Source organism: Anopheles coustani, chromosome X (genome assembly GCF_943734705.1).
Source record: "Anopheles coustani chromosome X, idAnoCousDA_361_x.2, whole genome shotgun sequence".
Lineage (NCBI taxonomy): Eukaryota > Metazoa > Arthropoda > Insecta > Diptera > Culicidae > Anopheles > Anopheles coustani.
Genome location: NC_071290.1, coordinates 7,436,262 through 7,451,701, shown reverse-complemented (window position 1 = coordinate 7,451,701; position 15,440 = coordinate 7,436,262). Strand labels below are relative to the sequence as shown.

At 52.8% G+C, this 15,440-nt stretch overlaps 5 protein-coding genes across 5 annotated transcripts; 4 read left to right on the top strand and 1 right to left on the bottom strand.

Annotated features, from left to right (window-relative positions):
* Positions 1-1,227: 1,227 nt before the first annotated feature.
* Positions 1,228-1,647, top strand: LOC131269745 (cecropin-C-like). Its single transcript, XM_058272252.1, has 2 exons — positions 1,228-1,367; positions 1,440-1,647. Exons 1-2 carry the CDS (start codon positions 1,275-1,277, stop codon positions 1,515-1,517), a joined length of 171 nt encoding a protein of 56 aa, XP_058128235.1. The 5' UTR covers positions 1,228-1,274; the 3' UTR covers positions 1,518-1,647.
* A 1,391-nt stretch (positions 1,648-3,038) lies between these two features.
* LOC131268941 (uncharacterized) lies at positions 3,039-3,722 on the top strand. Its single transcript, XM_058271244.1, has one exon. It carries the CDS (start codon positions 3,039-3,041, stop codon positions 3,720-3,722), a length of 684 nt encoding a protein of 227 aa, XP_058127227.1.
* A 1,673-nt stretch (positions 3,723-5,395) lies between these two features.
* LOC131269743 (uncharacterized) lies at positions 5,396-6,089 on the top strand. The gene has a single exon (XM_058272250.1). It carries the CDS (start codon positions 5,536-5,538, stop codon positions 5,893-5,895), a length of 360 nt encoding a protein of 119 aa, XP_058128233.1. The 5' UTR covers positions 5,396-5,535; the 3' UTR covers positions 5,896-6,089.
* A 198-nt stretch (positions 6,090-6,287) lies between these two features.
* On the top strand, positions 6,288-8,851 carry LOC131268940 (uncharacterized). Its single transcript, XM_058271243.1, has 2 exons — positions 6,288-6,895; positions 8,633-8,851. Exon 1 carries the CDS (start codon positions 6,288-6,290, stop codon positions 6,864-6,866), a length of 579 nt encoding a protein of 192 aa, XP_058127226.1. The 3' UTR covers positions 6,867-6,895; positions 8,633-8,851.
* Positions 8,852-12,963: 4,112 nt separating this feature from the next.
* On the bottom strand, positions 12,964-13,729 carry LOC131269741 (uncharacterized). The gene is made up of 4 exons (XM_058272248.1): positions 13,628-13,729; positions 13,395-13,553; positions 13,170-13,316; positions 12,964-13,095 (listed from the first exon to the last, which is right to left on the bottom strand). Exons 1-4 carry the CDS (start codon positions 13,727-13,729, stop codon positions 12,964-12,966), a joined length of 540 nt encoding a protein of 179 aa, XP_058128231.1.
* Between the last annotated feature and the right edge of the window lie 1,711 nt (positions 13,730-15,440).

Genomic DNA, 15,440 nt, shown 5'->3' with positions numbered 1-15,440 from the left:
TCACGATAAAGTGAGGTTTCTTTTTCCACGCCACACCAGGATCACACGTGTCCCGTTCGGGCGACACTAACGCCACCAACCGGGATCAACCACCCCCGCTCCGAGTCTCCGGCGCTCGGCGGAGAAAGCTCTCGGGACACACCATAAACTGCCCGGAACCGGCCAGTGCCATCCACCATTAACGGGGACCGGGGAGGGGCCGTGCGATGGCGGCCCAAACAAACATTCATTCGAAGCGTCTGAAAGCTGTCACCTTAATTTAATTTATTGCCATTAAATGCTCAACCTTTTGCGCCTTTCGGGCTGCCCGGCTGCTTCCCTCCGATCTCAGCTGCAAGAAAAGGCTTTCTCCCAAGAACGGCTGCTGCCTGCGGGCGGGTGCGGAACAGAACCACCGTTTTGCCGTTTCCCTTCGGTGTGTTGTGTGGGCGCTTCATCTCCCGTTCTACCCCCGGTCCGAAGTCTGTGGTTTGACGGTGGTTAGGGTGTTTTCTAAATTTATTTATTTATCACCCTGGCACCGGACTACGGGCTACGAGCTGGGAAGGAAAAACAAACTATCAGGCACAAGAAACAAACAGAAAGCAGGAAAAATGAATAGACATGCTAAACTTAACCGTAAGCGCCTGCCAAAAGCGGGCGACCGAACGAGGAAAGTGCTAACGGACATAAATTCATTTCGACGAACGAGCGACGAGCTCTTAGCAAACGGGACTGCAACCTTCCGGGCACTTCGGGTTTGGCTACGTTCGGAGTAAAGGGTGGATTTAGTGCCTTACAAGGGACTGGCAACCGCAAGTGACATTCTAAATATACACAGTATTACCCACCGGGTAACAGTGTCGCCATCTGATTCTGGCAAAGTCAATCAGTAACATCAAGGTGTGACAGGTCGTGGGTTTATCTATATGAAGCGAATCGCGCGGGGGGGAGATTGCCGGTGCAATCTTCGAACGCCAGTATGTATCTAGTTCTCGTCATGTTAGGCCTTTGTCTGCCGCCACGACAAGACGACAATTGGGCGGAAGTGATGGTCTTGCACAACGGCTATAACGTTTACCCAGATGTACTACTCTTCAGAGATGTACGGGCCTGTTGTTGTCGTCGCCGGTCAAGTGGTTTATTCAAAGCATGTACATCTCAAGATCCCCGGAGTTCAAGTACGTGCGAGGGGGGTATAAAAAGTCTAGCGTCGGGCGTAGACGCCATGACATTGGTTGCAGTCTCCCGAGCGATTTGGCCGCCCTAATTTTTCGAGCCCATCCCGTACCATCATGAACTTCAAGCTAATTCTGATCGTCTCGCTGATGCTGATGGCGCTGTTCTTTGGCGAGGCGGAGTGCCTCCGGAAGCGACTGCGTCGGCTGGTAAGTGCGAGTGTGATTCACTCCACCTCACGGTGCCATTACTCTGCTCACTCTGTTCTCATTCTTTTGCAGGGACGTGCCGGTCGCAGGATTGCCAATGCGGCGCAGAAGATAGCACCGGTGGTGGGTGCTCTTCGGGCGCTCGGATAGTACGGGCCCCTACCGAAACCTCTGCGTCCCCTCGATAGCATCGTAACGACCAACTTCAGCGTACATACACAAGACTCACGCGATATCAATAAACGAGAACATCCTCCCCAAGACGGTACTACTCTGCGAGCTCCTCTGTAGCGAGCGGAGCTAATTGCAACAAAGTGTTTTCTTCCTGGTACGCGATAGCAATTGCTGCGGCCTTGTGCAACCAGACCTCGTTTTTGTTCGAACATCTTTCGCCTCGCTACACGCCGCCAGTGAAAGTGTCACATCCCGATGTCGACACGGCTCACGGTCTCGGATGAAAGTGGACGCGTTAGTGACAAGGCGAACGACCGGTTTCTCGATCAATCGATCCGCGTAGGGTGTCAAAACAGTCCAGGTTTTCGCTTCCTTATCCAACACGACGCCATCGCCAAATGGAAACCTCCAAAATGAACCGTTTTTTTGAAACGGTCCCTGTTGATGGTCTTGTCGCCCTCTTTACATCGACTTCGACTCAGGCGTCGCTCTGGGGGATTCTCCACTCTGGAAACCGGTTCTCCGACGACCAGTTGCTGGTAGATCCCGGGTAGAGCTCCGTCACCTGCATTTGTGGCCGATTGGACCGATGTTTACCTCTACCATTGCCAAATGATGTATCTCTCTTCCGCTCGCTTCTTCTGTTTGTCTAAATTCTATTTGCCCTGGCTTTGTGTCTGGACACACTTCATCACAGTGCACAAATGAACGCCAAACATCATTAGACGTCAATACGCACAGGCCGCATCAATTACCTTACGAATCACCCCCGAGGGAAGGTGGCGGGCTCGGTGGCGCCGACGGCGCGGCGAGGGTAATTTACATCGTACAGCCACACAGTGTGAACCCGCGGCACGACGTGCCATACCTCGACGGGTCTCGCATGCAGGTGCGGATTAGCTTCGCGTACTTTGCGGCTCTGTGTGCGCCAACCGGCGCGTCGGTGTAGTGGTCACACGGGCAGCAGCAGCAGCAGCAGCAGCAGCAGCATCATCATCACCTTCGCGCTGTGAAGCCGAGGCTGTAGCCCTTGCCCGGACCCGCCGCCGCTCGCTCACGCGGATGCGGGATGCAAGAAATGCCTGTCGGGTCGGTCGAAAGCTGTACGCTCTCCGCGTGCCTTGGTTCATTCGTGCACGGGAGCTTCGACGAGTCAGTTGCGGCCACATTAGGACGCTTTTCGGTTGTGTGAATCCGTTTCACACCTACTCTGGAACGGTCTCTAGTGCGTTTGTTCGTGAGATCTTTTGTGGCAGTAGCGAGAGTTAGTGCGTTCAGCGTCAGTGTTACATTTTGGAAGTTTGGTGTGTGGCCGGTGTGTCTAGCACGGTGTGTAAGCCCTTGCAGAACTGCGCTTCCATAGGTCAAAAGAACGTCTACTATACACCAACTCAGCAGTCGCTCTGATACATCGGTTGGAGAACTCCAGCTACAAGTGCAGACAATATGGCGCACCATCCGTTGAGGTTATGCGCACTCGTTGCAGTGCTTATCACGATGGTGCTAGCGAACCCCATCGACAGTCCCGCGCCCGTTGCGGAAGTGCCCGTCACCACACCCGCCGAGGAGGTCCAAACTTCCACCCGAGGCGCCGACGTCGCCAGTTCCACCGAGGGCAGCAAGATGTCCCGGTTTCTGGACGACGTGACGCTCGCCTTCAAGCAGGGCACGGCGAAGATGAAGGAGAGCCTGGAGAATGCCGCCAGCTCGGTGAAGGACGGCGTCCTGCAGGGATACGACTACGTGCGCAGCAAGCTGACCGGCACCAGCGCGGACGGTCCGTCGGAGTCGGCCGACCTTAACTCAACCGTGGCCGCCCTCACCTCCACCGTCCGCACCGACGATGGGTCCACGACCTCGTCCGTCGCTCCATCAACCGAACGCCCAGCAACCGGGGGTTCCCACGCCGGCAACAGCCTGGCGGGCTACGGCGGTGCCGTCGGTGTGTCCAACGAGCCGGCCAAGATCGTGCCGAACGACGAGTACGACGAGGATCGGATCATCTTCAACGACAAGGACATGCTGGCGGAGAAGTCGCCGGAGGGCGACGACGAGCGGGACGTCACGGAAACTCCGGCCGCGACAGGTGTCACCATCGACAACCGGTTCATCATCGCCAGCCCGCTCACCTGCAAGAGCGGCCAGGAAGTGGTCAACGGGAAGTGTCGAAACGTATTCTGAGGACGTACATCTACTGCTTCCCTCCAACTCCCTCCTCGCTCCTCCTCCTGACACTTCTGAGAGGCTAAGCAAGACCTCGCGCACGCAACGTACCGTGTGTTGAGCCACGATTTCTGTGGAGTGGACGTGAGTGAAGCTGAATCCCTCATCCTAACCTCCCGTCCATCCGCTCTCCAACATCTTCTCCTCCTCCTCCTCCTCCTCATCCTCCTCCACCGTCTACCCACGGTATGCAAAAGGCACGACACGCCGTTATCTGTTAGGATGTGTGATTTTTTAATTTAATTCTATTACCGTTAATATCTCGGCCGCGTGGCATCGAGACGCATTCATCGGTGACACGTACGGTGGTCGCGCACACGTTAACCATTGCACCCCAGACACCTCACCATGACCAACATACACACATTGAGACATGCCACGCACGCACGCATCAAACAGCATCAACACGAATTTACACACTTTCGCAAGCGGAAGCGGCCTCAACATCGAGCCGGGGCGCAGCGTGTTTGAGTGAATGAAGCAAATAAATTGATTTGATTAGTAGGAACGAAATTGGTGTGATTATGTCGGCACTGTCGTCATTGCCCTACGCGCGGTATCCTCCCCGAGCCAAGTCGTTCGGTCGCCCAAACCCAGCCACTACCACCTTCATTCACCCTTCCGAGACCAAAACTCGGGTACATTATTTTGATTGCCGAGACATTCTCGGGTCATTGCAAGCATCCTCCCATCGCTGTTACGGGCAGATGGCAGATCTGGTCGTCCGATAAGATCTGCGAGAGACACCGGAACCGGGTCGTTGTTCCGAGCTGGCCCATTGTGTAGCGTAACCAGACGCCCATTATCTACCTTCAGCTGATGACTCATTTGAAGCGGTACACTTTGGCTTTGCCCATCCAGAATCCCATGCCGACCCATCCGATACCCTCGTTGGATGGGGACTGGGGATGTTTTAATTGGGTTTTAACGATTTCCCTTCCCTGCTACCGGAAGTGAGCGGATGGACCAGGGTGTGGTATCGTTCAGATGTAAATTGAACTGCCTCGTTTTTCCCTAAAGGGAGAACACTCGTCCTTCGCCGTCGGTAATGACATTGAGCAAAGCAACAATGCTTACGATTGATTCGTAGCTCCCACTATCTGAAAGTCGATTTGGCGCAGCTGCTTGGATGCTGTTCAGATGCTACTCCCCCTCCCGCAAACATAGCGGGAGGAGCGGGGATTCGAGGCAGGCGGTAGACCCTCGTTTGGTATTCATCCAATCAGCGTTGATTTAATAAATAAATTATATGCATCACCACCACCACCACCACCCAGTGGGGAGGATAACGGCGACGAGCTTGTATTAAGACGCAAAGCGTCGACCTTCGCGAGTGCGAAACGGAGCTCAACGGATTGACGTACCGCGTACCACTCACGAACACCGGAACCGGTTTCGACCTCGGATCGGGGTTACCCTTCGGCCAAGCTGGGGGCAATTAGTTCCGATGGCCGGCGGTTCAGAAGGCGAGTTTTCTCACAGGGCATCGACGCAGTAGCCTTCGCTTCGCCGCCGGGGCGTCCAATTGATGGAACTCGGACTCGTCAATCAAGACGGAGCTCTAGTAGGTGCGCGCGCCGTAGTCGCCTGGTAGATCATCGGCGCGGCTTCCGTCAGTTGGTTGGCAAAGGTTTTAACAGCCGGTCGTACAGCGCACGGCTGCATTCAGTTCTCGCATCAAGTGCAACGTTGTGTAGATTGTAGAGTGTATCTTCACTTCCTCCAGAGTTTTCGCAGAGTGCGTTTTGTTATTAATACGAAGGAACCAAGGATGGCGTCGAAAGTGATACTGCTGGCTGGTGCGGTGCTGTTGGTGGCGGCCACCCTCGCGTCTGCCAAGTCTGTGCCGGAGCAGCGCACCGATGTCGACCTGGCTGAGGTGGACTCGTCGAGCGAGGAGCGCCCCGGAACGATCGATCGCGTGAAGGACTTCTTCGGCGATCTGTCCGTCAAGGTGAAGGAGGGCGTACAGGACGGGGTGGGTAAGGTGAAGGAGGGCGTCAAGAAGGGTGCATCCAAGGCGAAGGAGTACGCCTCGAACGTGCGCGAGTACATACGCGACAAGTTCAGCAGTGAGTCGAAGGAGGTGGAGATCACAACACCTTCGCTGAAGATTCTTGCGCGGAAGTAGACCATGCACGCGGATGCTGCACCACGCACCCCACCCCTAGGACCATCGATGCTGCCTATCTCGTGTGCTAGAACCCTGTTCGTTCGATGGGCTGCGGTCCAACCATGACGGTCCCAAAGTCCGCAGTGAGGTTTGACGCGGCGTCTTCCACCATGTTACCAATGAATAAAGTATTTGTTTCTGTTGCTTGGCAAAACAAAGCCGTGGTGTTTTTGTTTCTTTTTCGTTCGTCCCCCCGCTCCCCCAAACGGTAGCATCGGGGGCATCACCTCGTCATCTAGGATTGCTTCTTTCGGTAGCGATAAGTTCCCGAGTCGAGCGGCAGCGGCGCGCAGGAAGGTCAAGACCTACGATTAGCGTTGGCAAAGTTCGGCAAGTCTGCGCGGCGTCCGATGGTCAGTCGACCGACTGCTAAGCTGCTGTGCGTTTGCTCATCACGACACGCTCGGAACGTTTACGCCGAAGTCATACTGTTGGGGATGCACGCACTGGTTGTGCCCCTGCTGGTGCTTGCCGCCCTGCTGGGCAGTGCTAGCTTAGATCAGCTGAAGCCGGACTACCTGCGGTACCTCCGTACCCGCAAGCCATCGCACCCACTAGAGCTGCACGTGGAGGAAGTCCTCGAGGTGTTCCGCACCGGGCAGCGTCCATCGAGCTACGGTGTTTCGAACCAGGCCGTGAATGCGTTTCTCGCCAGCCAGCGATTGCGAGCGACAACAACAAGACGTCCGTGCACGTCCACCACAACAGTAGCGAGCACCACTTCTACCACGGATGCGAGCACCTTCCCGACGCCGACCTTCGAGAATAGCAATCCGGACTACAAGTACCTCTTTAAAACATCGATAACGGCGACGAAATACAGCGGTCACCCGGCGCCCGGGACGATCATTATCAAGGAGGCCGATCCGAGCTCGGTGCCGGCACGATCCGCACTGGTGACGTCCGCTGAAGACACCGATGCCACCTAGGACGAATCGTGTGGATGTAATTTGCGCGGGTAAGAGGGATTGTGGTCAAGTTTATTTGGGGGGATTTTTCGCTAAATATCGAACGGTCCGTGAGTCACCGGTGAGAGGTATCAGGTATGAGGTCATATGGGTAGAGGAGTTTGAAAACAACAAAAAAAAAACGAAAACAACGCCCGAACGCTTATCTTATCAGCAGTTGTGTTGAGCAAACAACGTGCCGATTTCAGCCCCGGTTCGAACACGATCGGTTGTTTGAGCGCTAGTCAAAAGTCAGGCTCCCCTCGACGGTGAGCAGCGTAGACGTATTCCAGGAAGTTTGCTCACGCTATAGACCGTTCTTTGGTGCGCTGTTTCGAAACACTGTGAGTGAGCATGCGTCTGTACGGTGGAAGAACACTGTGGCTGTTACTACTGCTACTGATAAGTAGTGCAATACCTCCGTCGGCCAGTGATTCGCAGTCCCCGACCGCCAAGGCTAGAGGCGGTGTCTCGGGGCGGCGGGTTATCTTTTACAAACCACAGCGCGACAACGGCACCGTCAACGCATCCAATATAATGAACGCGCCGACGATCTGCCCGCCGGGCCAGCAGCTCGATCGGAACTACAAGTGCCGGCGGGTGTTGGGTTAGACGCGAGCCAGCACCGCTTCACCATCCGTCAACCATCCATGCAGGCAGGCACCGTCAACCGCAATCACCATTCAATCCACTTCAATCGTCCCTTGCAAAAGCGTGCGTCACAGTGTACGTGCGCGATTGCGCAGCAGGCAGTCCAACAAGATCTGAAAATCGTTAGTGAAGCTCCGGCCGGGCTAGTTGTCACTTGCGGAAAGTTCTACCTTCGACGCCCGCTACACCGAACCTCTCGCATTCGCTTCCCGCGGTGCAAACTGTGTTTGGTTTCGATTCTCCACTCGATGGTTATCGCCTCACCGCGGCAAGATGTTCCCACGAACGTTTGTGAGCTTGGTGCTGCTGGTGCTGCTGGGAGTTCTGCTGTCGCCAGCGCTAGAACCGTGCGCTGGTGTGCGGGTCATATTCCAGCGACCGATCGAGGTGGATGATGCGAACAAAGCCAACATCCTGCGCTCACCGAACTTCGCCGGCAGCAGCTGCGGCAACGGCCAGGTGACGGACAGCCGTGGCATCTGCCGGAACACCGTCTCGTTCTAGCGCGGGTCGTCCAAAACGCCCCTCCTTCTCAGCCGATTACCGTAATCGGGTGTCGATTTGATGGATCAAGTTGTCGCTAGCCCTGACAGGTGGGTCCGAAAGATATGTAATCTCTTCGTAGCTTCGACGAACACTGCGATATGTTGTGATGCCAGATGCCGGTACCGCTGATACACGGTTCTGTTTATCGTCAGTGCCGCTGCTACCGGCGTTGTGTCGAGTTGTAGGAGAGATACGCTCAGCCGGATCGAAACCGAATCCAACCGAAGACCATGAGCTCCAGCTCCGTGCTCAAGTTTGTCCTACTGCTGACAGTAGCTGTGTGTCTGTTGGAGTTGTCGCCCGGTTCGGAGGCGAAGCGTGTCATTTACCATAACCCCGATCCGCCCAACTGGGTGGCACATCTGCTGAGCTCCCCGAACAGCTCCAAGTGCAAGGCGGGCCAAAAGCCCGACCGGTGGGGCTACTGCCGACATGCGGTCGCTTTTGGATGATGTCGGGAATCACCTTCGGTAGCTGGAGTCGGCACGGACGCAACTCCATTTGCGGCCCATGCAAGCGTACTCATGCAAGCCTCTGTTGTTCCATTTCAGGTGACGAAATCTTGATAACATCCTGTACCAGCCTCGGATACGGCCCAACTGTCCTGCTGCACACCCTTCTTCCCCCCTTCTACCCTCCTGCTTAAGGCTCTAGTACGTAAGCGCGTGTGACTTTTGTTGGTAAACAAAAGTCACAGCTACACTATTAGTTTAGTAGCGAGATTTGTACGATTTCTTTACGGCTGCTCTACGCCCACGTGACAAATAAAAACCTATGATTTAATTAGTCAGCCTCTCGTTAATCACCGTACGATAATTTCGAAACGAAACACGAATCAAAGTCGGGCGATAAGATTACTGCCTTTGGTGATTACGAGCGAAGTCGCTAATGCATCGTACAAGGTTCAATAAGCGGAGATCCCAACTAGCAAAGGGGAATGTCGACGAGAAGTATCGGCAACTTATCAGGTGCCTGTTTAAATTGTGTTCTAGATGTCGGTCTATCAACACCTGTCGGTCGCCAAGCGAACCCGTCCCTCGGTCCCCGCTCTTATCAGACATTCATGATATCGATTCTGGGAACAACTGTGATAAACTAAACCATGAGCCTTGGTGCAGCAGGCAGTAGCAGTTTGTTTGTCCAAGAAGGAGTCGAACCGGGCCTGGCTGCCTGCCGAACCCGGCGGTGAAAACGGTGCAATGACAAATGTTATAATAAATTTTCAATCACACCGATGCCATTGGATGCCGACACCGATGCCCGAGCCGATGCACATTGGCAGGCCAATCGGTGTGAGCACAGGTAAAGCAGCACAAGATAAATTATTACATTTTATTAAAATAGCTTCCCTTAGGGTCGGCGCCGTTTCGCTCGCAAATTCCAACGGACGATTTCGTGGTGGAAAGGTGCATCGGTCCAGCCGCCGTTCGGTTTCAGTCCGCCGGCACTGTGTATGATGTTGGCCGGCCATAAATCACAATCAGGTTCAGGGTGCTCGGCGCAACGGCCCGCGCCTCCACTGGAAACAATCGCCATCGGAGCGTTATTTTTCACTACCCCTTTTTCCATTCGGCCGGATTCGGGATGGGGAGTTGGAAGGGGAGTTCGAAAGCATGCTGGCACCGGCCGATACGAGACAGTGGCCATCTTGGCTCGGTTCGAAGAGGATAAGGCACACCGCAGCTGGCCGTTGGCAGGAAGCATCAGCTCGGGGTTTTCCGTTGAGCGAGCGCCTGCAAGACGACTCTACACGCACCCAAAAGCACAGCGTATTGTCTGAGCTTTCGGGAAAGCTCGCCCACAATGATGGAAAACAAATGCATTTCCATCCGGAGAAAAGGAACAACAAGTTAACATATTTGCCAATTGGGTAGTTATCTAAATTTAATCAAGAATTGGATTAAATAAATCGACATTCGAGGAAATCTCCAAATTATTCAAATAACCGCACGAATAAATAAGTACTTCAATCAACAAATCAATCCACAAACTGAATAAAGCAACAACAACCTCTTGAAACGGCTATAAATGACAAGCTTTTCGGACAAGTAGAAAAAATATTCAACATATATTCAACAGGAAATAAACCAGTGTTGTAAAACATATAATTCGAGTTATTTAAAGACTCAACAAATATGCACGATACTTCAAAAACGGCACGCTTCTTATGAACGGCTTGAAATGCGTTACTATTAACTAAACTTCATCTATTTTTTTAACTTAACTTCATCTTGCAAATCAATTTCACAAGTTAAATGTGTAAACACAGAAATTTGAACTGTCAGGTTTCCTGCAGTATTTGGTAGCGAGATTGTTGTGTTAATCATACCATTACCCAGTTCTCACTAAAAATTTCGTGAATAATGTGTAAAGCATGCTCGTATCAAACGATAGGGAATTGATTCATTCATTCAAATTAAACTTTCTTGAGTTACTCATTTCCCGATTTGGTTAGTTTTATTTTGTACAAAAGTGTTACGTTTGGCTTATTTTACGTTTTTTTTTTGGTACAAAATCATAAATGTTTTCTTTTCTTCATAACTGTTTCCACACTAAGATCTTTTGAAATTCCACAAAAGAATGAGTAACATTTGATATAGCTGCATCTTATTTACCCAAAGTTTCCCAAATAGTATTTTTTCACAAATCAGCGTAAACTGCAAAGTGCATTTCAAACTCATATCGAGTGGTAAAAGAGTTGACTCAGGAAATGATTCGGTTTAGGTAGTCACAGTTGATCCGGTTTCTTTCAGTTCTTATGTTGTGATCTATCATTAATGTGATTTTTTGGTTTCGCTGTTCATAGTTGAACATGTCTTCTTGAACTTGAAAGTTTAAACATTTGTCTATTGTATTCTGGAGGGAAATAGGTAAAAATTCTTTTTAAAATACTATCATTTTCTCAAGATTAACCAAATAGACAATAATACAAGGAATGTTTGTTTATTCTTGTGATTTTTCTAAATGAAATTACATAACCGTAAAAATGTATGGGAATCACTTCACCAAAGCATTTCTCTTATCAGTCCTTTTACATAATCGAGAAGAACATCGACGTTACTCGCTAGATAACATCCTGAATGTTCGTTTATCTCCTTGAACCTCCTGTGAATCCCCGGGACCATTATTCAATCTCGTATTTACCTGCATCCTATGAATGGTTACATAAGTAGAAGGAATGTTTCGATAAACGGAGCGGTCCTGGACTCTTAGTACAACTTTGCAAACAACATCCCTCTGGAGATCGAAGAGGAGCAAATGCTCCGGATAGGGGGAATAACCTTGTGGAACGTCAAGTGTTTCCATTGTTTCAGTGACTGCTTAAAAAGCTTTCCCCGGAGCAGAGGATAGCACATCAGTTCGAACTGCACGTTTGTTAGATTGTTCGTCCAGCGTCGATCCAAGATGAACTTCCGGAGGCTATTCGTGGTATTGATGGTACTGGTTGCAGTGTTGATGGTCGGCGTGCCGCCAGTGGACGCTGCGCCCAAGCACCTCGGAAAGCACCTGGTAGGATGGCGCCTCACTTCGCTGTCATCCGTTTCGCTAATCAAGCTACTTTCTTTCTTTCTCGTTAAGGAACGACTTGGCAAGAACGTGGCGAACGCGGCTAGGGAAGCACTTCCAGTGATCGCAGTTCTAAAATGGTTCGGTTTTTTTGGTTGAAAATCCCCCACACCCCAAAGGCTTGACGATGCAAAACCGACCGAGCAACGAGTATTGGTACCCTTCCGATCGCCATCAAATGTTCAACTGATTAACACCCCGGGAACCTTCAACCATCCCGTCATCCTGTGGATGTCTGCGTAGAGTTTGGTCCTCTGCGCTGCTGTATTGCAAATATTTATTTCTAAGTGAATGATTAATAAAGCACCGTACTCACTGAAGGCTAGACTTCGGACGTCATTGGGCTGGGATGAGAGGTGGAGCATCACCAAAGTGCGAAATTTGATCGAAATTTTGGGGCCAAGTCTCAAGTTCAACTGCAATCGACGCCATTTGCCATTTGGCGGGTGCTGGTGAAATTGCGAATTCAATGTCAATGCGGTGCAGTGCAGCGAGCATGTTGGTGGGCAGGATGAGCAACGGTGTGCCGGTCACAACCTTGACGCGGCGACGACTTCCATCGTGTTGCCACATCTGCACGATTCATCTCGCTGCTCGGAAAAGTGCTCGCCCGGGTCGTGACTCCTCCCCTGGGTGACATTGGGTGACGCCATTGGTGTGTGAGAGTGAAACCGAGTGACACCTTGTACGCGCTCCGCTTGACTTGGTCCTACGTTTATTGAGTCTTTTTAGTGCCTGCCACCTGCTGTATGCCTGCTAGCCTTCGCCGCTCGTTGACACTTATTGAACGGATTCGTTCCCTCCACAGCAAACCCCGCGAAGGTTAGCAATGAATGCCCCCTATCCACTCCCTAGTACCTCGTTGGACTCGTTCACATCTTCTCCCCCCCGGGGGCTTCATCCCTGAACCATTATACTAGCCTTACACCTAATCCCTATGGCTAAATAGTAGAAACAAACACCTGCACACCTATTCTCATCAGGAGTTGGAAACACGAAAGCTATAAACAAGCATGGATGTGGGGATCGCCGGAAAGACACCTCACGTACGCACGTCTTTTCTAAGGACTAACGAGCTAACTAAACTGGTAAGTGTCCGGCGAGCGAGAACGAGTTGAAAGAATATCCGCCGAGCCCCGGAGTTGGGTTCTTCTGGTAGTTAGGAGTAGGAGAAAAAGGCGGGCAAGATTATTCCCCAAACGCTACACCGAGCCCCCGGACGTTCCGGGTCCTGCTCCCGACAAGAACTATATCACAGTGGTGTTGTAGTGCGCACGTACGGCAATGTCGCTAGGCTGACTGCATGTGGGCCTCCTCAGGGACTCTTCAGCTTGGCATCCACCTGCACCGTGAGGTTCGCTCCGCTCGCGCCGGCTGTCCTGTTGCGTGGCGGAAAGGCGGAGTTCTTCAGCTCCCGCTTGTACCCATCAATGTTGTACTTCGTTTGCTGCGGGGAGAAACCCGTACCTCGTGAGCTACCAAACAAGGGACCCCTAGATAGTGCAGACGCAAAACACTTACATTCCAGGCTTCGTTCCACTCGAGACGGAACAGCTTCTGCAGACCGCGGTAGTTCCGGTTGAGGATGCGTCCGAGCTCGGCGCGCGAGATCCGATACTTGGGCGTGGTGCTAGTGGCCGGATCGGGTGTGGTGGTCGTGGTACGTGGCTGTTCGGCGTACGGGAAGAAAGATACACATTAGTCTGCTGTACTCCGTGGGGGAAGCTGCACGGGGAAGGGACCTACATCGGGCGTCGTGGTGGTGAAGGTGTCGGTGAACTCGTTGCTCAGCAGGTCGTACACATTCTTGAGCGTGTAGGTGGTGTCGTTGTACTGCTGGTACAGCAGCGACCCGAGATGCGTTATCTTGTGAAAGAACCCGAGCCCTCGCGGTGCGCGTGCCAGCTAGAATTGGGCGGGAGGGTACCGACTGTTAGATGACTGTCTAGAAACCGGTTTCCGGCTGCCATCGGACTCACCGGCTTTAGGGCGGGATCAACGTCGGCACTGATGGCACTCGCCGCCAGAAGGAACGCCACGAAAACAAGCTTTCCCAACGGCGACGGCACGTCCGCAACCATTCTACAGGATTCACTGGGGGAGTCGGGGAGGGTAGGTAGTCACTTGGTATGCTTAGCCAGCACCGGGGCTCATCTGTGGTACAGCTCACCTACCCCGCTAAGACACTGTTGTTTTTTGTCGATCGGCTCTAGAACTCCAGAAGGCACCCGCACTACACACTGTCACTGTACGGGGACCGTAAAGATCAAACGCTTAATTAGAACATTGATCGAGAGAACAGCTCCGAGAGAATAAGAACATTGATCGAGGTCCGCAGTCCCTTCGAGGGCGTCGTTTGTTGCTTGAGGCTGATTGACGGATGCGCTTCGGCTGCAGGTTCGGCTGCACAACAAAACACCAAAATCACTCGACACGACGACAGTGACTGGCGCCCGCTGCTCGCAGGCAACGCTGCTGATGAGAACGGCCAACGACTTCCTCCCGCAACCGTGCACCGTCGCACCGGGCGTGTGGCGTCCGAGGTCCGGTGGCCTTTCGCGTTCGGCCTTGGCTCAGCCCACCCAAAACCCGCATCTGCAGTCGCCCCCCCACAGGCCGCACCCGCTCCGTGACCGATCTTCCGCGTGAACCAGTTTTCTTTCGCAGCAAGTACGTTCACTAGCCCGGGTGGACTTGGGAGCCTTGGGCGACGCACACTCGTTTGGTGTTTATCGAGACACACAAAATAAAACTAACCACACACACACACACACACACATGAACATCCACAACAAAAGGTATAATTTACATTCTCCCTCCCGGTTGTGCGGGAGCTGTGAACTGTTTGATCGGGAACGTCGATGAACCTGCCGCGGTGCAATGCCTGCAACACAACGGACGACCTTGGCGGAAGAGTGGAACGAGTGGAGCCACTGGGACTGGGAGGTGGACTACCTTGGTCCTCCCCACCCCAGAATAGCTCCACGTCCAGGAAACATTCTCCCGGAAGGTAGCCATCGGCAGGTTCCCCAACTTCCCCGATATGTTCTAAGGCCACCCTGTAGCCGTTCACCTTCCCGCCCGGAATGTTTACTCTCTGCCCAATACTACAAACCTATGCGCGGATGGAGTCGTATGGCTGGAAGCTGGAAAGCAAACACACCCCAGGACACCGAGCAATCCACTGCCAGGCGACGCGATCTGTCCGCATCGGCGTGGCGTTACGTTCGGTTGGCGGCGACTAACTAATGCCTAACCCGACAGATAAATCCGAACACCTGAGGGCTCCGGCGGTGACCGAAACGCGGTTGCTAGATATTCGAGACCCTCCACCTGGCGTCCCCTCCCCTCGGCAGCGGAGTGCGCTCGGCGGTCAATGGTGAGCGGTGTTGGTGAGCTGGCTCTGTGTGTTTGGCAATGTTTTCGGCCTAGCAAACGGCGGGTAGTGGTCGAGTAGTGGTCGTGCAACGATCGAGTAGTAGTCGCCAGCACCGGCACGCGCGGGGGCCATATGCAAAGAGCAGTTGACGTTGCGCCTGCGTTAAGCAAAGGATATGGGAGTAAGCCCAGATTTGACGGGGGAGTGAGTGAGATGACGATGGTGACAGAATATACTCGTCTAGGCTCGAGCTTCCTAGCCGCCTCGAAAGGGGTTTGAGATCTACAATTTACATTGTTGTACTCTGGCACGTGCTCCACTGCAGCGTAATGTCAAGTGTGAGAGGTTCTCTTGTTCCGCGTGATGTAGGATTATATTACCCACCGATCAGGTGAGGTGCCTGGCGTTAGGAT